We start from the raw sequence: 23,117 nt of genomic DNA on the forward strand, positions 1-23,117 counted from the left end.
ATTATAAAAACCTCCCTGAGGATAAAACCATGAGAAAGCATATAACAGAGATATTCTTTGAATATACAATATAAAATCTTAAAGTTAAATATGAAGAAAAAATAAAATTGTAATTTGATACCAATTAAAAAACTCTTAGAGGTAAGGAAAAATTACAGTTCACTAAAGTTGAAAAAGAGGTCACCACAGAAAAAAAGGCCTCAAAGAAACATGTGCAATACTATTTCATAGCATTCCCCTGTGTAGATCTAAGCACTCTATCCACATATGCATTTTACCCATCAGTTGGTTCAAGGCTTGCACACCACTCATAGCTAGTTCTTTGACTGATACTTTCTCTGCATTCACCACTCCTCCTGCGCACACACACCTTCAAAGAAATAATCAAATCTTACTATTCAATTGTATTAGCCACACTGGCTGGTAAGCCCTTGAAATATGGGTATTTAATTTCAGTCAATATAAATTTTAAATTTAAAAAACTGATAAGGGATTTACCTACGGAAAAAAATGTTTAAGTCTGTGCAGAACAGCTTGGGAATGTGAATCTACTTTTTGAAACATAAATTTTATCAAATCTAAATATAAATCACAGATTTGATATAAAAACTTAGCCTCTGAATTGAGATGTGCTGAAAGTGTAAAATGTACTACAAAATTCAAAATCCTAGAACAACAAAAATAAAATATCACTAATAATGTTATATTGATTTCATGTTGGAATGATAATTTTATATATTTGGTTAACTAATTTTTTTTTTTTAGTTTCAAGCTTTTATTTAAATTCCAGTTAATTAACATAGTGTGAGTATTAGTTTTAGTAGAATTTAGTGATTCATCACTTACCTACAACACCCAGGGCTCATCATAACAAGTGCACTCCTTAATTCCCATCACCTATTTCCCCCAACCCCAATCCTGCAACTTCTCTTCCAGGGACCTTCAATTTGTTCTCTCTATATAAGAGTCTGTTTTATAAGGTTTTTCTCTCTCTTTTCTTCCCCCTATGTTCATCTCTTTTGCTTCTTAAATTCCACCTATAAGTGAAATCATATGGTATTTGTCTTTCTCTGCCTGACTTACTTCTCTTAGCATAATACCACTCTAGCTCTATCCACACTGTTGCAAATGGCAAGATTTCATCCATTTTGATGGCTGAAAAATATTCCTATATACACCACATCTTCTTTATCCATTCATCAGTTGATGGCTTTTTCCATAATTTGGCTATTGTTGATAATGCTGCTATAAACATTGGGGTACATGTGCCCCTTTGAATCAGCATTTTTGTACCCTTTGGGTAAACACCTAATAGTACAACTGCTAGATCACAGGGGAGTTCTGTTTTTAATTTTTGAGGACCCTCCATACTGTTTTCCAGAGTGGCCGCACCAGTTTGCATTCCCACTGACAGGACAGGGTAAGACGGTTCCCCTTCTCCACATCCTCGCCAACATCTGTTGTTTCCTGGGTTGTGAAGTTTAGCCATTCTGATAGGTGTGAGGTGGTATCTCATTATAGTTCTGATTTGTATTTCCTTGATGATGAATGATGTTGAGCATGTTTTCATGTGTCTGTTAGCCATCTGAATGTCTTCTCTGCAAAAATGTCTATTCATGTCTTCTGAATTTGTATGGAACCACTAAAGACCCCGAATAGCCAAAGAAATCTTGAAAAAGAAAAGCAAAGCTGGAGGCATCACAATTCTAGATTTCAAGTTATATCACAAAGCTGTAGTGATCAAGACACTATGATACTGGCACAAAGACACATAGATCAATGGAGCAGATACAAAATCTAGAAGTGGACCCACAACTATATGGTTGACTAATCTCTGACAGAGCAGGATAGAATAGCCAATGGAAAAAAGACATCTCTTCAACAAATGGTACTGGGAAAACTGGACAGCTGCATGCAAAAGAATGAAACTGGACCACTTTCTTATACTATAAAAATAAATTCAAAATGGATGAAAGACCTAAATGTGAGACAGGAAACCATCAACATCTTAGAGGAGAACACAAGCAGTAACCTCTTTACCACTGGCCATAGCAACTCCTTAACTAAATACATCTCTGGAGGAAAGGGAAACAAAAGCAAAAATAAATTATTTGGGACTTCCATCAAGATAAAATGTGTCTGCATGGTGAAAGAGACAATCAACAAAACTAAAAGGCGACGGAATGGCGGAAGAGAACGACAAACGATGTATCTGATAGAGGGTTAGTATCCAAGATACATAAAGACCTTGTAAAACTCAACATCCCAAAAATAAACAATCCATGTAAAAAATAGGCAGACAACAAGAATAGACATTTAGTTAACTATTTAAAAAAGCAATTCACCTGTTACCTTGTTTTTTAATATGGTTGCCAGGAAACTTAAAATGACAGGTGTAGCTCACATGACATTTCTGTTGGACAGCAATGAACTAGAGAAAATATCACAACCACCTCCTCCCCAAAATGTTTTGTAATATATAATACTCTTCTCAGCAAACATTCTTTATGAGAAATTTTACACATAGATTAATTTTATGTATGTTCAATAATTCCACTTGCCACTTCTTAATTCTGGTGTTTTTTGAATAGTTTTATAAGTATACTGACTTACGTAGAAAACAAAGGATGAACTACCTTGGTATAAAATTACTCTACATCAATTCCACTAGCAACAAAACTACATCTGTCCTGAAAACCAGAATGTTTAGAATCTTGCCCTCCTTTCTTTCCAAGCCTATTTATATGGCAGTTAGCTGAATGCATCCACATCTCATCTGATGGTGTTCTACCTGCTACTGCAGCCCGGGGAGGTGGGGGCAGTCAGAAGAAGCCAGAGGGACTTCAATCCCAATCCAGGTTTTGCCATATTTCACTTCCTACCTATAACACTCCTGGACAAGATCAGAAGTGTAAAACCACCGAACAAGCAGGACAGTTATGAGGATTCGAGAAGACAAAGCATGTGTAAGGTACTTCTCACAGGGTCTGATGCCTCGCTGCGTTTGTCGCCCATATGCCCAGAGCAGCTGAAAGGCCGGTATGTGCACAGTGCCCTCCCACAGAGACGAAAGAAGGAGCACACACCCCAGTGCTTCTCGTCAAGCTCTCCGAACAAGGAAAAAGGCAAACCTTTTTATATACAGAACAATTATGTGGTTTCACATAGTGAATTTAACATAGAGATACCATTTAATAGATCCTACAAGGAAATATTTGATTAATTTTTGTAAAAAGAAGAACATATACAAAGCAGAGTAAAATCTTGGGGAGTTGGGAGGCATTTTTGTACTTTTCATCAATTTGTTCAAGATACATCCCATCTATAACACCCCAATCAAGTGGTGACTCAGGGTCAGGTTGAATAACTCATTGTTCTCGGTCTCTAAACTGCTGGTCAAGTCACTTACATTGGTATAGATAACTCAACTACACTGAACTGACTTATACAAAAACTCACTTTCATGATGATGGCAGGTTTTGTTTTTGTTTGAGAGACAGATGATGATCTTCATCTTGCATAAGGCTGAAGAAAATGGCTCTATGTCTTCAAATTTGGTACAGAAATATGCTATATCATAAAAACATAAACATCCACACGGAAGCATATCTGAAAACTTCTACATTTCATTATAAGAACTGGATTGCAGACTATTTTAACTACACACCAACATCACAGAGCAGTTCACATGGACAAGAGAAACACAAAGTGATACACTCATCTGGATAAACTACACACATTATTAATTGTTTCACTAACTTGACGTATCTAGACTGACCATACAAGGCAGACTGAAACCACCACAGTCAAGACAATGAACACAGCCACCACCCCAGAGGTTCTTTATACCCCCTTCTCTCTCTGGCTTATCCCATTCTCAAATGAACTCTCATCTGCTTACTATCAATATATATTAATTAGCATTTTCTAGAGATTTGTATACACAGAAACATACAGTACGTACTCTCTTTTGTCTGACCTCATCTCAGCATTATTTTGTGACTCACTCATGTTGCTCTAGGTGTAAATATTTGTTTTTTATTTTAGCTGAGGAGTAGAGTAGCACTCCAGGATATGAATGTACCACAGTTTTGTTTATCCATTCATCCACCAAAGGACATTTGAATTATTTGCATTTAGGGGTGTTACAAACAAAGCTGCTATAAATTGTCATATGCAAGTCTATGCATGGATATGTATCTCTTTTTCTCTTGGGTAAACATCTAAGATTGGGTTAGCTGGGTGCATATTAATTTTGTAAGAAACTGCCAAACTGTTTTCCAAAGTGGTTTGACCATCTTATATTCCTACCAGCAGTGTAGGAAAGTTTCCAATGCTCCAAATCATCACCAATACTTGGTATGGTCAGTGCTTTCAATCTGCATTTTTCTATTGATGTTGAGAATCATTTCATGTGCTTATCTGCCATTTGTTTATATTCTTTGGTGACATGTCTGTTCAAATCATTCTACCCCTTTTTAATTGGTTAGTTGTTTTCCTATACTTATGTTTTGAGACTTCTTTATATATCACAAATACAAATGCTCAATAAGATTTGTGATTTATACGTATTTTTCCCCACTCTTTGGTTTGTCTTTGCATTCATTCTCTTCACAGTGTCTTTCATAGAGGAGTACCTAATTAATGTATAAAGTTTTTAATTTGTCAGTTTATAATTGCTTAAGCTATGGGTTTTTTTTTAATTACAAATCAGGCTTTTGATGCAGTAGCTAAGAAATCTTTGATAATCCATGGTCACAAAGATTTTTCTCCTAAATTTTCTTCTAGAATTTATATAGTTTTTAAGTTTTACATTTAGATTAAGAACAGTTTTGAGTTAATGTTATACATGGTATGATACATAGAGCGAAGTTCATTTTTACTGCATACAGATATCCAACTGTTCAAGCATTATACATTAAAAAGACTGCATTGCGTTTGTTCCTTTGTCAAAAATCCATTGACCATATGAATGTAGGTCTGTTCTGTAATCTCTGTTCCATTCCACTCATAGATTTGTCTTCCCTGATGCCAATACCAGACTGACTTGATTACTGTAGCTTTATAGTAAGTCATGAAGTCAGGTTTATTCATCGTCCTCAAAGTTGACTATTTCAGATCGTTGCATTCCTAATTTTAGTATATGTCTTGCCAAAGCGAGCACCGGATCGTTACATTTCCATATAAATTTTAAAATCAGCTTGCCAATTTTTTAAAAACAACAAGAAGCTTGGTGGGATCTGCATCTTTTGAGTCCATGAACATGGTATATCATCCTATTTAGGTTCTTTAATTTCTCTTGGCAGTTTTTTTGCAGTTTCCAATGTAGGGGTTTTGCACATCCTTTGTTAGATTATCTCTAAATATTGTACCTCAGTCACAAACAACTGAAAGATATAAGCATGGATCTATTCTGTTCCATTGAGTATCTGTGTATCTTTATGCCAATACAATATGGTCATGATTATTGTAGCTATATAATAAGAGGTCAAGTTAGGTAGTATAAATCTTCCACTTGAACATAATGAATCTAAGTGGTCAAACAATTTAAAGATTTTTTTTTTTCATTAAGCAAAGAGACAACTATATCCTGATGTCCCCTTATTCCATTCAAACTAGTGTTTGAAAATATGTGGTACCATAACTCACAGCTAACTTGTTTATTCAAATGGCCTTGGGCTAGGCATCTTTATCCATTTTTCCTAGATTTGGCAGGAATCTGGAGAGGATAAAGGGTGACATTATGGACTCATTGTCTGAGTTAGCAGTGTAAATGAAAGGTCATCAAGGCTCTTCAAAGTTAATTTTCTTGGTTTGGAGGTTTAACATAAGCACTTAAAAAAAAAGGTTAACATAGCTTATTTCATCTAAATTTTTATGACATTTTTATGTGACACAATCAAAACTTAAAAACAACACTTTTAAAGAATAATGTCATTTATATTCTCTATAATTCTAATAATTTGAAGTTCATATTAAGCTAGCATTACAATGAGCTGTTAAGTTATAATTTCAGACTTGACAACACTGTAGATTACATTGCGTAACACTAAGAAATTTTGAGTTATATACGGGTTGACAGAGAAAAAAATATCATGCTACCAAAATATGCTACATAAAATCCTATTCTATAACCACTAAGTAAAGGAAGGCTCAAGCGTGTCTAGGCTCCTGGAAGGGGAAGCACCCCATGTCAATTTATACAAACTACAGTTTAATCGAATCTGTACGTGATAATTTGTAATTTGTTAGTTTTGGTACATGCCTGATGCTACTGTTCAAATATGTTAATTGGTATTTTTTTTTCATCCACAAATAATTTCTTCAGGTAATTTCAGGAAATTTCTTCAAGTAATTTCTTCAGAGAACTATACTTCAGAAAACACAAAAGTAGTTTTTTTGTTTGTTAGTCTCAATATATAGCCAAAGAAATAAACTCACTTTCTAGGCTGTAAAATTTGAAAAAAAAAAAAAAAATCTACAAATTATAAATAAGAATTCCAGTTTGCTAATATTTGTTAATGCTTGAAATGAGATAGGTACTGTATGAAGAGGTGCATACACTTGTTAACGACTGATCAAAATGATTTAGTGCACTGGGAACAGTCCTTCTGAATCCTTTGTCATTCTAAAGCCAGAAAGATGAGTAAATCTATGAGTAAGGCATTAACTACTCTTGACGAGTGCTACCTATAAGTCAATAGGGCTGTGTACACCCTACTCAAAAAAGCAAAAACAAAGGTGAATTTTCTTTCCTCCTATTTCCTCTTATGTGACATAATAGTGCAAATGAAATCATGTTGTTCTTCATACTCTCCTTTAGGAACAACAATCTTGGCCAAAGTAACCATTAAGGAATGTTCTGCATCTTAGGTAGCTCTGATAGAAAAGTAAAAGAAAGTCGGAGGGGGAACACCAGAATGGCTATGGATATAGAGCAGTGCCCTTTGTGTGTCAACAATCTGTCAAAAGGGCTGCACACTTCTCATGGAAACTCACACTTCGCATTCCTTTGGGCAGCCTGGTGGTTATTAAGCTGGCCAAGACTCTTCAACTACACGTGAGGATTTGCTCCTGTGCCCTTGAATCAAGGGTCTCTGACAGGTGATAAAAGTAAATCTTGGAATGGAAGATGTTTTGTGTCAGCCCCCTAGACAGTCTGTATTGCAGTACGGAATTATTTACGCCATTTGGAACACTTTTGATACCTATCCCTTTCCAAGCTGATTGTAATTTGCGTGGGCACTCTGTGGTAAAAAGGTAAACCATGTCAAAGAGGAATACATCAGAGAAATATAGATTTCAAATGCACCATACAATTCTGGCCTTGGAAAAAAACAAGTTGTATGATGCTTAAATATTACAAATCCAGTATAAAAGCCAAGGGCCTAGACTGAGTTGTACTAAGCTGTTTGGTTGAAGCAAACAGTCTTCAGAACTGACTTTGGTATTAAAGAATCATGTTTGATTTGTGCCACAGAGGCAGATAAATGCCACAAAGACAGATGCCTCTGTCTGTGAGACATTGTCCTATATGGTATAAAGTTAATAGCAAAGTAATAAGGAGCCTCTGGACCTGACATAAAATATAAAGTTGTGCCTGCCCGATGCAGGCTTCATGATCGATCACCTGTAAGCGCCTGTGATCCTAGCACGACTGTCCTCACCGCAGGGGGAGAGGGAGCTCTGGCACCATGGCAGAGGGGGCACACGGGAGGCTCTGCCAGTCCCCAGACTGCAGCTGGGAGTGACCTGGCGAGCAACAAGGGTCGCAAGAGTGACACTCAGGCACAAATACACTGAATACATCAAGAGCAAAGCACCCCATGTGAGCACGCTTTACCACCCCCCCCCCACACACACACTTCCGACTTCTCCAGAACGGCTGCCGAGGCGGGCTGCCATCCGCTGGCCTCTCCTGCCATCCCTGACCCCAACTCCAGATGGCACTGGATTAACAGGCTGTGGCCAGAGGTTGCTATGATAAACTGAAAGTGGACTTCCACGTTTACAGAATTAAGTGTATCTTTCCAACATCAAGTTAAACACGAAATTTCTCTTCATTCGACAGTAACTCTTACCCTGTATGGAGACCTGAATCCTATACACTCACGATCTGAAGGAAGTAGCTGGCATTAGTTTTTATGAATCTTACAAATACCACGATGGCACTAGAGCTATAGTTAGCTGTTAAATATATCGTATCAAGGTTCGAAATGTCCCACAAACAACATGTATCTTCATTTCATGCCACTCTGAGTGCAACTGCCAAACACCCCACTGTCATGGTCCCCAAGGAAAACCCCAACATTCAGTGACAGATTGTGTTACCACATGATTTATCATCTAAACCAGGTCACTTTTGGTAATAAAAGAGTTCTGTTAATAATTAGAAGGGACAATGCCATTAACAGCACTGTCCTGGGCACGTATAACTTACAATTATTAACATAATTACTTATAAGACCGGGTAGGTGATCGATTTTAATGAATATTTAAAACTTTTCATTCTTAACTGTTATTAACTGAGGCAGCTATTTGATTTTGTTGAAACATAAAGAATGCAAATCATGAACACAAATCCTCTTCCACGTCCCTGTCTCAAGTAGCTCTCCATTCTTAAGAGCAAGAATAGAAAACAGCAAGAACCTAAAACCGCACCTACTGTTCCCAACTCACAGAGGGACTGCCCCTAGAGGGTCAGGTGGTTAGGTGGGCCAAGAAGGAGCTGGAAAGGGCGGGGAAGGGGGCCGTGGATAAGCCGGTCACCAGCCAAGGAGGCAGGGGGGAGTAAGAAAGTAGGTGGGAGATGCTGAGGGGAGAGGGCGCGTCTGAGAGCCAGCCGGGCCCCCAGCTCCCCCCACCATGTCCGTGGCAAAGTCTCACGGGCCGAGAGGGAGGCTGGTGTGTCTGCAAGTGGCAGGCAAGCTCTTTCCCCTCCTATATAACATGAATTTACACAGGCCACCTGATCCCCGAACCATGCAGTAGGCCGACTTTTTAAACATCTAAAAATAGGTGAATCCAAATCTTAGGTTATTCAAAGAGAATTCTCAGTAGACCCTCAATACCGGGATTTTACAACAACTGAAGAGACACGCCTTTGTGGGCCGAGAATGGATGTTGGGGCGCCCGCCAGGGCCACCAGGCTGGGGGCGGGCAGCGGCCATACTGACCTGTGTGCTGGCGGCGGTGCTTGGTGAGGGCGTGCCGTGTCCCGCCGGCAAAGCCGCAGAGGTCGCACAGAAACGACTTCTCGCCTGTTGCAACAATAAACAGATGAGGGACTGCGGAGGTCACAGATCATTAAAACATATCTATCAAGGCTTTCAGGGTTACTAATTCCTCCAATCAAATGTTTCCATGTAAATATGTCAAATGGGAATGAAATTACCACTGCGGTTTATTGACTGTGATAAAATCTGAAAAGCACCACTGAACATAATTACATACTTGTCAGACCCATAAAAATTAGCTTTATTATCAATGGAATGGTTTTGTACAACTTCATTTCTGGTAGATGTCTTCCAGATGGGGCTGCTTTATGCACTTGAACAGTTTTTATGCATATCCTGATTTTTTACAATTCCCATACATCTGGTCTTTCTGAGCTGAGTAAAGATTGCTTGGAATAGTTAATATATAGTATCTAGGATTCTGCTTAAATAAAACATATTGAATTTTCCAACAACTGAAGGATACTGAATTGGTTTTACCTGATCCTATCAGGTTCTTCTTTAATAACTTCCTACTTAATAACGTGAATTGAATGGTTTCCTTGAACACACTGAAGATCCCAACTAACAATAAAATCCACATTACTCAGTGCCAATAACAGTTCAGTGCTGTTTATGTTTCTCAAACTTTCATAGCATAAAAAGGCAAGTCTAGGGATTGCTAAAGAAATTGTACAAAAACTTCAATTATCCATCTTTAATGATAGTTCTGGACTGAAAACCTCCGTAACAATTAGAGACAGATTTGGCAGGGTTAGTATTTGTTAAAAGTGTGTACATTCTCATTTTATTTTAGCATTTTTACACAAGTGAACATTTTCCCCTACAGTTTATAAATGCAATCTATCTTTTTTCCGGCAGCATATTTAGGCAATAAGTGCTGCCAAGCTGGGCAGTTTATCCCACAAGGCTCAAAGGGAAGGGCAAAAGAGAATAAAAATGCTAACCGGGGAGAGATAGGGTGAAATTATAAAATACTTTTCCAGAAACAAAATAAATCATTTGTATCTATCCTTATGTACTTTACTCATCTAGATGTTTAATGCAACAAGTCTTTCAAGAGTTTATCCCGAGTCAGCTGGCTTTGTTCTAAAACATTTTGGCATTTCATAACAGAAATTTAGCTTGATGTGTTCGGAAAATGGTGGTTGCTTTTGTAAAGTTAGAAAAAAATAGTAAATGTAGGAAGGCAGAATAACTTCAGCAACCAAAAAGAGTCTCCCCTTCACTAGAGAGCATTATTAGCTTTTGTCATCTAGACGAACATATATTAATACAGAGAGTTTTAAACCAAATTATGTTTAATTTCATTTCCCAATGGTATATGAAAATGTTCACTGTTATCATTTATAAAATAAAGTTGAATTTAAATATTTTTCCTATCTTTGCTTTCCTATTTTGGGGTTAAGTTTGTCCCTTGGCATCATCATCTCAAGATTAAAAAAAAAAAAAAAAAGAATAGAGTAGACGGATGTGAAGAATAAAGTTTAATTATAATCACTCATTTAATTATTTAATCAATTTGGAGTATAAATCTTTCCAACTAGCCATATTATCAATTAAATAACACTGAAAGTAGACTTTTTAAGAATCCCATAGATAATTTGCTCGTTAATATTAACATACTCCTCTATGTGGAGGCAAAGCCGTTCCCCGTGACGTCTACCCCACACGGCCCTGTGGTCATGAACCCCTCGTGCGCAGGCGGGAGCACATCCGTGCCCGGTCTCCCCCATGGCACTGTGGTCACGAAACCCTCGTGCACACACGGGAGCACATCCGTGCCTGCCTGAGAGCGTACTTGTGTGCAGAGCGGTGTGGCAGCGGAAGGGCTGTGCCACCCAACTAGCAAAGCTCAGTGAGGACACAGTATTCTTATTACTCTCAGATGCAAGAAAACGAGGATTCCTTTCTCCCATTTATGAACTTCTTTGTGACCTACATCTTTCTTGTAACATAAAAACAGAAAAAAACCTCATGAGATTTATACCCTTTACAGGTTAATATGCTATATAAAAATATTAAGTTTTATTCCCTTTCCTATTTGAAAATATGTATAGGCACAGACAAAATTATTAATTTCCAATGTGATTCGATTCTAGACACATTAGTGACCTTGATTTTTTGAAACGTAGAATTTTATTTAGGATGTTAGCCTACAATGTATTGTATGTCATATTTACCTTGGTGGCTTGATTTGTTTTTCATTCTAAATTCGATTTCACTTCTTTTTTTTTTTTTTTTGAGGGGGCAGAGGCATTAGGGTCAAATAGTGGACATCAGACCATTTTTCAAAACAAAAATTTTGAAGAAAAAACCAAGTGTAATATTTCACTCCATAAAGGGGGTTCATTTAACATGCCATATTTATGTGATAGCAGGGATCTAATAGGAGACTTTTCTGAACAACCTGAATTAGTTTCAAGTGTGCCATTTTGCATTCAAATGTAGAAAGACACGGAAACCAATCCTTTATTTTCTATTAGAAAACAGCCACTGTCCCCTATCTCTCATTATGGTGCAGACTACAAGACCTAACAACAAAAATCTATATTATTGATCCAGCCAAGTCTCCACAATTATTCTTTAGAAGGAAACGCCGACGATAAATTACATCTGCACTGGCTTTTCATCTGCTGTTCGATATAAGTGATCTCTCAGGGCAGGCTGGGGACCTTAAATCGTCACCGCCCTTGTCAAGGAAGCTAAGGAGGCCTGGGCTTCCCACAAACTGCTTCAGAAGAACTTTTAACCTATAATTTCTAACAAAAATATAGGATTCTTGGCAATCAGAAGAACATTTGGGAATGCTGATTAAAATTTATTTTTTTTTTCCTTGAAACAAAATACTTGGAGAAGTGTAAACAGAAAGAAGACTACAAAAATAACAAACAGCTCATGGCAGCAGAGCCATAAAGAGATAAGGAGAGTACTCAACTGTAAGCTTGTAAGGAGTTTAGGGGCCCACTATCCTTAGATAATGGAAAACATGCCATAAACAGTGAATATAACAACAGGATATTAGCGGGCTATATATTTATGAAGGTCCAAACTGAGAGTTCTCAGGCCCATGCCTAGCATAGATGTATTGTGAATGCTGGCGTTCACTATCAACTGGTTTAAATTCCATACACTTCTTTAAATGTTGTGATGTAAAACATATGTGGATTTGTACTTTTCAAAGATATAATTATCTAAAAAATTTGTAATAGCTAAATTCAGATTCTTCTCTTTGTATTAGTTATCAAAAACTCTTGGATCTGATACTATTCTCTTAATAGAAATATCGATTTCATTAAAATTTTTTTAAATGGTATATAAAACCAAAACTTATCAGTAATGTTCAAAAATAGTATGGCACTGAGTTTATATCAGTAACAAATTACAAGACTAGTCCGCTATGAAAACAAATGGTCCCCAAATGATCTTCCATCAAGATTACATCTAAGATCTGTTTAAACACATGCATGTATATGTACACACACGACATAAATGAGCTTCTAAGTATGAAACTTATTTTTTTTACGTATGAAACTTATTTTGATTCAAACACAAACACGCACGTGTGTATACACACTTGCATTAAAATGTCACTTTAAAACCACCCGAGTAGCACTGAAAAACAATGAAAGGAGACCATGGCTTTTAATATTTAATTAGCACCACCTTAACACAAACTCTTCAAACGAGAAATCATTTCTACAGACCACTGGTGAGGTAATTAGCGCCCACGTTCACCCCGACGTTGGGCTGCACACCTGTGTGCGTCCGGTAGTGGTCTTTCATGGCGGAGGCCGTGAGGAATGAGTAATGGCACGTGGGCCAGGTACACTTAAATGGCTTTTCTCCCGTGTGGAGCTTCATGTGGTTGTTCAGGGCCCACTTCTCAGTGAAACTCCGGTCACATAAGTGGCATGTAAATTTCCTGCACGAAGGAGAGAGAAAATGATGTGAATATCACCCCAGCGGTACCACGGCCGGCCCCCCGACAGAAGCGTGTTTCGACCCTGAAGTGTGGCGAGTGCACAGACTCTGTGAGGAGAACCGCAGGCCTGGTCTGTCATGTCTGTATAACCAGCCATTGATTTTTCTGTCCAGGCCTGGCACTTCAGCCATTTATTCTCTGCTTTGCGGTTGGGCCCAACGGGTTTGAAAAATTCTGTTACAGTCCAGTCACCCCTGAGGCAAATGTGAGAATAGATTTCACCTGTACAGGCCTACACCGCTTATCCAGGGCACGGGCTGTCAGAGCAAAGGCTAAACGAAAAGCTATCCATACTAAACTACTCAGACAACCCCTGCTCTCTACCAGGCGGAGGCAGCCGGGGCTGCCGGCTGCAGTCAGCCACGGGGCTGGCCTGGAGGCGCCACGCGGGCCGCACACTCGGCCGCCCCGCTCTGCAGGGCGGGCTCCTGGGGACCAACGAGAACGCAGACGCGTTGCCTGAACAAGGTGTCTTTCTGTGTTACCTTAAGGATGGATTAAAAAAGTTTCCTCTGGCAAGAATAAAAATAAGATTATAACTATAACTTTTATAAAACAACCTTTGAGAAAAATAAACCTCAATTATCTCCTGCATAAAAAAAAATGAAAATAACAGCTCAGTACTCACACTCGAAAATATTAGAGCCCCACAGTTCACAAAGGTCTTTTAATACCTTTAATAGTCAAGGCAATATGAACCATAAATAAAAACTTAAATCCTTCTTCTGGCTGAGCTGTCCCTCGTCGCTTGCATTCATGAAATCATCACTGAAATTTACTTTTTATTTCTAATACAATTTAGTTTAAAGCAATGCCTGTGATGAATAATGTCCAGCTAATTAATTCAGGATAATGAACAGTCAAATAAAAGCAAATTAAAACCCAATATTCAAAATTAAAATATTTTAATAAGTGGATAAGCACTGTGCCACAAAAGAGAGCGACTGTGGCAGCCTGCTTTCAATATTGTAAATTGGGCTCTACTTTTAGTAAGTTAATGCAATTAAAAAAATAGGATAATATGTGCGTTTTAAATTACGATATAAATAAGGAGATGTAAAAAATGTGCATTCTATCCATAAAGGCTTTAACTATGATTTTTACAAATTTCCTTAACCCTGTAAGGGTAGAAAAAGAAATCCTGAGCTCCAAATAATTAATTTTCTCATTTTGAAGCAAGTATAGATTAACTTAACAAATTAATCATCAGAATTTCACAAATTCTTAGGAAGCGAATTACGAAGTTAGCTTTTATAAAAGTCCTTCTTCATTTGTTATATGTAATTATATTTTTGTAGCAATAGATCTTAAATGCTACAGACGTAAAAGTTGCTAAATATTTAAGAAATGTCATATAAAATATCTTAAGTGCTTCATTAATATTAAAATTGCCAATTACTACATCTATATAATGTATGTGTAGAAACTATTTACACCCATTAACAGAGACTGACTTTGAAATTACTATATCTGATCACTGCTCACTGTACTAGAGAGTGACAAATATAACTAAATACCTCGAAATGCACTGTAAAAAAAATATCATGTCCGTATATCTCTTTGACGGGTCTTCATGCATTTAACATTTCAAAACCATGACAGGGATCTTATTTCCAAGATAAATTCCCCTATCTACTTATTTCTTCATGTATTTATTGTGGATCTAACCTTCTCCTACAAGAAATAAATAAGGAGGTTAAGTAGATGCTATCTTTTAACAAACAGTTTCTCCACACTGTATTACAACTTTATGAATGACAAAATAAATCCCTCATTTTTAAATCTACCATGATGTACATTTAACAAAATTACATCTACAAAACCTCAATATATGTACTCTATTACTCATACATAATAAAAATGTTAAACGAGAGCTCAGTGTCTGTCAGGAAACAACAAAAGCCAGATAACAAAGAACTAAGGCCACCGCTTGACTTTTAGAAAACCTCACGTGCTTTGCAATTTGCTTATGAAAATAAGTTCATGTGCTTGTTTTTTAACAAGAACCTAAAATATCACCAAGAAAAATATCCTTACCTACTCTTCAACGGGCTATTTTCTGGAACTACACAAATTCTGAGTCTCAAATACTGTAAATTATTGGCCTTCACACAAGTCCGTAAGAACGACATCCACTCAAGAGATGCAGCTCTCCTTGGGCCCTTCTGGAAGCTTAACCCAGGGCCTCTCCAGGACAGAACCTGAGTGAACACATGTTGTTCTGCTCTGCCATGTAGACCCAAGAAGGGAAGGTATCAATCTGTGTTCTAGATGTACTTTACAAAGACCTCAACACCCACAATACCCAAAACACTGTTTCCAGACAGGAGATGAAGGAGGAAGTCAGACTTGGCTCCTCAAGAAAATCACAGGCCACTAAGGGAGAAAAAAAACATTAACAAAAATAACCTCAATGCCATATTAAAAAAAAAAAAAAGGTAAAATGCCATCCTAAATTTAAAAGAAGCAGAAAATTAATGGGCTGGGACAGATGAAAGAAGGCTTCCCAGGGGTGGTATTTAATTTAGATGTTAAAAGACAGGGACAAATGGACATGGAGAGGTGGCAGGGATGACGTGGCGAGACATGGCGAGACAAATGCATAAGGAGGGTCTCAGCGCTGGGAGCACCACACCCACTAGGAATCTGATCGCCTGCCACCCCCCTCGGCAGCCATCCAGTTTCCTAGGGAAAGGGTGATGTCCTGTGACCTACATTAGCTTGGATCAAATGTTACTGTTGATGCTCTTCTATCCCCACATGGTGGTCTTCCATGAAAAACTTCTTAACTGGAATTATGATCTATTACAACGAGTTCTGTTTGGTAAAAACTTGGTAGTCTCTTTTACTGTGAAGATAGTTTTCTAGTAGGTCAATTGAAGGATGCAGAAAGACGACTACGAGACAATCCTGTAAAGGTTATATGCTAAAAGGGTAAATGAGACAAGCACAAAATAGGAAGATGGTGCTTGGTTCACTTTGTATCCTTAAGGCCCAAACAAGTGCATGGTACACAGTGGTGCTCGAGAAATAATTCTGGACCAACTGGGTGAAGTAATAAACTAGTGAGTAAGAGTTTTGTTCTTGACTCAACCTCCCCAGACTCTGAGTGAGAACGTGAGATCGGGGTGCTACAGCCACAGGGGCCACGCTGGCTGCCAGGCGCTCCCGATGCTCATGCCATTCGGTCCTCTCACCTTCCTGAGCAACTCTGCTAATTTTACAAAGTGTGAGTGTTTCAAACATACAGAACATGACGTAACTGCATACTGTATGAATCACATCCATGCTTTCCATATTTGTTTCAGCAACTTTGGTTAGTTCTAAAGTTCTTAATTCTTAAAATCTTAAATGTTTATAAATTATATTTTTAAAAAATGATATGACAGGTCATAGCAGAGGATAACAACTGTGCTGTGCACAAAGCCATCTCTGGGGGGAGAGGGGGTGGCCTCAACACCATTTCCAGGTCTTACATAATCTGGCTACTTTATAATATTTACTAGGAACTTCAAAATGCCAAATAGTACTCTAAGACCTGTAATGAGAAAGGGCATTTTGTTACCTGCTTTTTCCTCAGGCTTCACTAGATGTTTCTACTGGATATAAAGTGTTATAAACCTCTTAAAAGGTTTCGGCAGGGGGGGGGGTCACAAGCAAAAGAAATCAAAATGATACCAGACTTCTCAAAAATGTGGAATTAGAGGACAACGTAGCAATGATTTGTACATTTTGAGGGAAATGATTTTAAACATATCATGTTACATGTAACACCTGTCCCAATTCCTACCAAGAGATGTCATTACAAAGTTCCTGGTTTCCAGGGGTTGAGATGTCCAACTTTCTAGAAGAAAGCCCTTTTTCATGTTGGTAACTACGATATGAACGTCAATTAAGGGTTCATCTTTTAGTGTAAATTTATAAGGCTTCCCAAATTAAATTCTAAGCATTTTCCGATATGTTTCCAGTAAGTTTCTGTATTTACAGTTCTATGTGCCGTCTCCTCCTTAACATCCCCTCCCACACCTGGAATGGCTCTGGGCCCTTGTTTGGTCTCCCTGTTAAATCTGGTGGGGAACCTGTCTTTCCTGAATCACTCATGACATGATTTGTAATAACACAGCCAAGACTAAATAAAACCCACATCTCTAGACTTAAAATTTTGAAGTGAGTATACTAAATATCCTCATTGTTAGATATGTAACAAAACTATAAATTCTCACAGTGGTGTCAGTAGGCATTACGTACAAAGTAAAACTCAAGAACCAGTAGGGAGCTGAATTATATGATTAATACCATCATCTTAATAGGTGCTTCTGCCATACAGAAACTCTGTTACATGGTCTGTTTTTGAATGCCTAAAGGGCAGACAAGTTATGTCAAAATATAACTTCTATTTTGATTTGTGTCTTTTATCTTTCCATATTACTACAGAAAGTAAACACCCTAACAGGAGAGTCTATACTCACCTTCTTCAAAGTATATTTTTAAATGTAATTTAAAGTATTTTAAACCCTATTAGGTGGATTATTGACTCAATTTATTATCAACTTAATAAAAAATCTGTACACATCCCACTTACATATGAAGACAAGGGTATCTTGATACTTTGGTGCTTTACTACTTTATAATTTTTTAAATACAGCAAGAGGTGTCACTAGCATATCTTTATGTTCTTTTCTAATCTCTCCAATTCAGGATAATTTAGGATATAATTGTGTTAGCAATGCTTTTTAAAGCTGCAGATGTCCCTACCTCTCTTCCAGAAAGCTCAGTCTAGGTATACATAACTGGGAAACTCCAGCAGAAAGCACAGGCATGTAAAAACAATTATCCGCATTAAAATATAAACAATCTTAAATATCCATCAGCTGGGGAGTAGATAAATAATGGGTTTAATCACAAAATGGGATATCATAATGTAGTAAAAATGCATCAACTGAGGCTACATTTATCAGCAAACAATCTAAAAAATGTAACTGCATTAAAACAAGTTTACCATTTACATAACATTTTTCATAAAGGGAAAGGCATTAAATGCAAACCTATGAAGTCCACATGTGAAAGCATGCATGACATCAAGTCTCTGAAAAGAGGGGCTAAGGCATGCAGGTGGGGATAGTGTTCACTCTTGTGCTACGATTTTTGTTGTTATTTATTATTTTTTATTTTTTTGTGAGAAAAGCATTACAAATTATATTGAGTTGACACCACTCAATTACAGCCACATTACTGAATTAAACCTGTTCAGCCACACAATTTTGGTTTTTTTTTTAAAGATTTTTTATTTATTTGACACAGAGAGGGGGGGGAGAGAGGGAGAGCGCAAGCACAAGCAGGGGGAGGGACAAAGGGAGAAGCAGGCTCCCCGCTGAGCAAGGAGCCTGATGCAGGGCTGGATCCCAGGACCCTGAGATCATGACCTGAGCCGAAGGCAGCCGCTTAACCAACTGAACCACCCAGGAGCCCCAGCGATTTTGTTGCTTTTCAAAAGAGAAGGAATCCAAAGTCAATGTGGCCATATGTGAACACCTTTCCAAATGCTTTCAGTTTTTGAAATTTTTCACAAGTAAAAAAGGAGTATTTTAATTAAACAACCAACCAGTCTTTTTTATCTTCTCTACATGACTCCTTGGACCAGTCTTGTCAAGTTAATAAATCACACAAATTCACATCTGCAAAAACCGCACAGCACTGAGCACAGTCTGCTGTGCTACAGATACAATTTCAATAGAAGAGTAAGCTAAATTTTGTCAAAATATTAACTAATCATGCAGTTATTATCTTTCAAAACTGTGAAACAAAGGTGTTGCCTGATTCAAAACTATTCCTGTAAAGCCCAACTGCGGCTGCAAACACGTAACCGCCAGGTATTGCTGGTCTTTATGGGGAAACACAGAATACAGAACCGTGAACACAAGGCCAGGTGTGCGTGATTCCCCCCAAAACCATTCAACATACCAATGAATTTGTTTCCACAATTCCTAAGTTACTCAACTACTACTAATGCCCAGGCAGTTTCTTGGGAATGAAAGCCTCTTTTTAAAATGATTTTAATTTCATAATGATATGATAATACACTAAGAGATGAAATGAAATTAGAGAATGACGGACTCTCAGCACAGTAGGGTCACCAAAGGAATTCTGCTGAGCTGCAAACATAACGGCAAACAATCACTTCCTTGAACAAAGAAGGGCATAAAAGGCATCTAAAGACAACCACTGAAGAGCAACTACAATGCTCAATTAATTCATGTGAGCGCATTATGCTGAAAAAGTACCCTGAAGGATAACAAAGCAAAATGACAAAGTTCAGGACATTCTGCCATGATAACAGATGCAGGATCCATAAGCACCAGAACTGTGAGATGCCTGTATTGTTTCTGGCCCAGGAAACATCGGAGTAAAAATATATGATCCTGCTTTTAGACGTGTTCATGTGCAACAGTCACTAAACCCACATTAAATAACCCCAGTATTATTCCACAGTAATTATGTTCATCTATGAAGTTTCAAAGTACTACGTACATGTTTAAATAAAATACCCAACTTTAAACTGCATGGAAAATAAATCAGTATGTTCTCTGAACTGAGTAATCCAAAAGGTACAGCAACAGCTAAATAATGAGTATGAGGATACTCAGGGTCCCTCTGAGCATCTCCTTCCAAATATTTGCGTGTGTGTATATGTGTACAAAGTCCAAATAAAAACTCTGGCTCAATGAATGAAGTTATAACCCCAAACCAAAAATATTCCTTGATAATACTAGTATCCAGATTACTTGAATTAGGCTAGACTGGGAGAGTGGCCTGTTTCTGATTATATATAAAACATGAGCATGATTTATATCAAGAAGCCACAAAGAGCTAAGATTAGAAAGGTTTCATTTACTAAATTCAACTCTTCAGGCTCAAGTGTGGTTACAGATGAAAGTTGTTCTCCCATCCGCCCTCAGGGCTTTTATAGGGCAGGCAAGGGAGCCTGCTACTGAAGCCAAGAGTGCTGAGTGCATTTTTGCCCTGAACAGGTGATAATTAGCCTAATTAACAGGCTAGATCCTTGTTAACTAGTTGGAAAAGAAATTTAACCTCACTCACGCCAAAGCCTGTCATTTTAAAACCTCTTAACATATCATTCAGATCCTAAAAGCTGTGAAATACCTTTTCTGGCTCTTTCAATCCAATCCAAAGGTTGAAAAGCTTTGTGTCAAAATTACTTCTGGGAGGAGCATTAAGCAGAATATTAATCCCAGGTTGCTTTAGTCTACTAAGAACCAAGAGAATGACTCATTCTAAAGAAAAATATTCAAGGATTATAAGGGCTACGCCCTCAGAGATTTGAATTCATCCTTCAAAATCTCATTCCCATGAAATTTTTCTTTGTCAAAGAGACCATAAACTCTAGTCTACCCAAAACCATCCCATGAAGTTTGGCTGGAGTTTTTCCCATTCCCCTGCATGTGCTGTATCCAGCGCTCACCAGCACAACAGTGTCTTCCATCAGGGGCTTGGAAAGGCTCTGTGTAAAGAACAGTAAATATCTTCTCCACGGTGGGTCATCGCGTTTGATGCAACTACTCACCTCTGCCTCCATAGGACAGAAGCAGCCACAGGCAGTACATAAACAAAGGAGTATGGCTGTGTTCCAAAAAAACTTTATTTACAAAAACAGTTAGTGGGCCTGATCTGGCCTGCAGGTCATAGTGTGCCAATCCCTGTCTTCGATGAAAGAGGTCACATCCCTCCCCCCCACTCATGTCCCCAGTACACCCTGATCTACAGGGCAAAGGAACCTGAATTGAGTGCTGCCATAACAAGGCTCCACTAAGTCTTTTTCTCAGGGTCTGAGAAGTTGGGTTAGTCCTGAAATAGTTTATGTTTCCTGCACAGCTCTAAAACACCAACATGAGAAGAACAGGTGGAAGGAATTATACCGCATATGAGACCCATTCCCATTGCAGGCTACCCCCTCTTTTTCAAACTACCCCCTTTCAAGGGTTTTGCAGAGCTGGAGGGCTTGGGAAGTTGAAACAATTTTAACTAACCATAGAAGTCAAGTCCTGAACAACAAGACATATATTAAATTGCCAAAATCCTCTACTCTGGACTAAATGAAATTTTATCGCTTCAGGTTAGGGAAGAAAACACTGGATTTATGTAAGGAAGGTTAAAATAGCAGTTACAAATAAAGGACTAATATTACTGTTTAAAGACCATATATAGAGGATTTCTTTTAAGTCATTGCTCTAATATAAATATTTGGAGATAAATTGAAAAACGAATTTCAAACTCCACTTACAGCTTCATCACAAATGCCCTGACTATTGTTAAGTCTTTGGACATTTACAACACAGTCCTAACAATCTTCAGATTATAATCGTTCAGCTCCTTCTCTAGCAACTGATGAACAACAACAAAAAAGTATGTATTAGAACTTAGTGTGTGTGTGTCTAGCACTGACCTGTGCTACATTCAAACCTATAAATAAACAAAAGACATACATGCCTCTGCGAAAGGAGCCTATGGTTCAAATGGTCAACACTAATACCAGCGAAATAATTAGAACACAAAAGCACCACATTCCGTTGGGCTTTTTAAAGAGCATCTTTTAAGATGCTTAGGAATTGGAGGGGGAGAGGAACCATGAGAGACTACGGACTCTGAGAAACAAACTGAGGTTCAGGAGGGGAGGGGCTTGGGGGGATGGGTTAGCCTGGTGATGGGTATTAAAGAGGGCACGTACTGCATGGAGCACTGGGTGTTACACGCAAACAATGAATTGTGGAACACTACATCAAAAACTAATGAGGTACTGTATGGTGACTAACATAATAAAACAAAATAAAATTTAAAAAAAAAGGAAAGAAAAAGCTCTGGTGGCTACTGAATGAAATGGCTAGAAAGGCTTCCTGGAAGAGGTGGGGCTTGAGGTGAGCCCGAGAGAACAGAGCAGAAAGGTCAGTAAGTACGGCAGGCAGCAGGCACCCACAAGCTCAGGGCAGAGACAAGCAGAGGCGCCCGGCAGTGTGTGTGAGTGGCGAGCCAGTCATCTGAACCCCCACAGGCGGGAGGGGAGCCTGCTGCACGGAAGGGAGATCTGAAGTCGCGGAATCGAGGCACAGTCAGATGAAGGTGGCTCCAGTAACCAGAGAGAAGAATTCGGCTTTGAGAGGACAAAAAGAACCATCATTCTATTACTGTTTTTCTCTTTCCCTTTCCTATGTCTCCTCAGTGCTTGCTTTTCACAATTACTTGATTATAGTTTTCTAAGGAGGTAAATGTGCCTCTACCCTTCACAAGTGCCCAGGACCACTTAGATGCAGTATATATGCATACAAGCCACAAATCTGTGCATGTTCTGGTGAAAAAAAACCTACCGTAACAATGTCTTCATCTGAGATTTATGATGAGCTCACTTTTATATTTGGCCAAGTAATGCAGCCTTCCAAAGAGCATGTTAGTGCTAACAAAGACAGCTGTCCTTCAAGCTACACAACTGCAGATGCTATGAAAATGTTACCAAAGAGCTAAAAAAGCTCAGACTAGTCATTTACATGTAAAGGGAACAACCTCCTACCAAGTTTTCAGATGACAATCTTACCAGTTACTTACTGTATAGAATGAACTGGTTAACAAATATAAACAGGAAAGATTTTACCAATAAGATTTACAAAAAGGAGAAAAGCACAAATAGAGAAAATCAACTGCAAAATTAACTAAAGTAATTTTCTTTTAAAATTTTAATATATTAAAATTAGGGGCATCTGGGTGGCTCAGCGGGTTGAACGTCCAACCCCTGGTTTTGGCTCAGGTCTTGATCTCAGGGTTGTGAGATGGAGCCCCGTGTCGGGCTCTGTGCTCAGTGCAGCATCTGTTTGAGATTCTCTCCCCCTCTC

At 38.2% G+C, this 23,117-nt stretch overlaps 1 protein-coding gene across 1 annotated transcript in view; it reads right to left on the reverse strand.

The window, feature by feature from the left end:
* ZNF407 (zinc finger protein 407) overlaps nt 1-23,117 on the reverse strand; it is a 443,038-nt gene that overhangs the window by 166,043 nt on the left and 253,878 nt on the right. Inside the window, exons 5-6 of the mRNA XM_028102875.2 lie at nt 12,995-13,161; nt 9,177-9,260 (exon numbers count right to left, since the gene is read on the reverse strand). Coding sequence (XP_027958676.1) covers nt 9,177-9,260; nt 12,995-13,161 — 251 coding nt within the window. The remainder of the gene's footprint in view (nt 1-9,176; nt 9,261-12,994; nt 13,162-23,117) is intronic.

Source organism: Eumetopias jubatus, unplaced genomic scaffold (genome assembly GCF_037043125.1).
Source record: "Eumetopias jubatus isolate StellerSeaLion01/CBP00866 unplaced genomic scaffold, mEumJub1_p1.0 scaffold_16, whole genome shotgun sequence".
Taxonomy (NCBI): domain Eukaryota; kingdom Metazoa; phylum Chordata; class Mammalia; order Carnivora; family Otariidae; genus Eumetopias; species Eumetopias jubatus.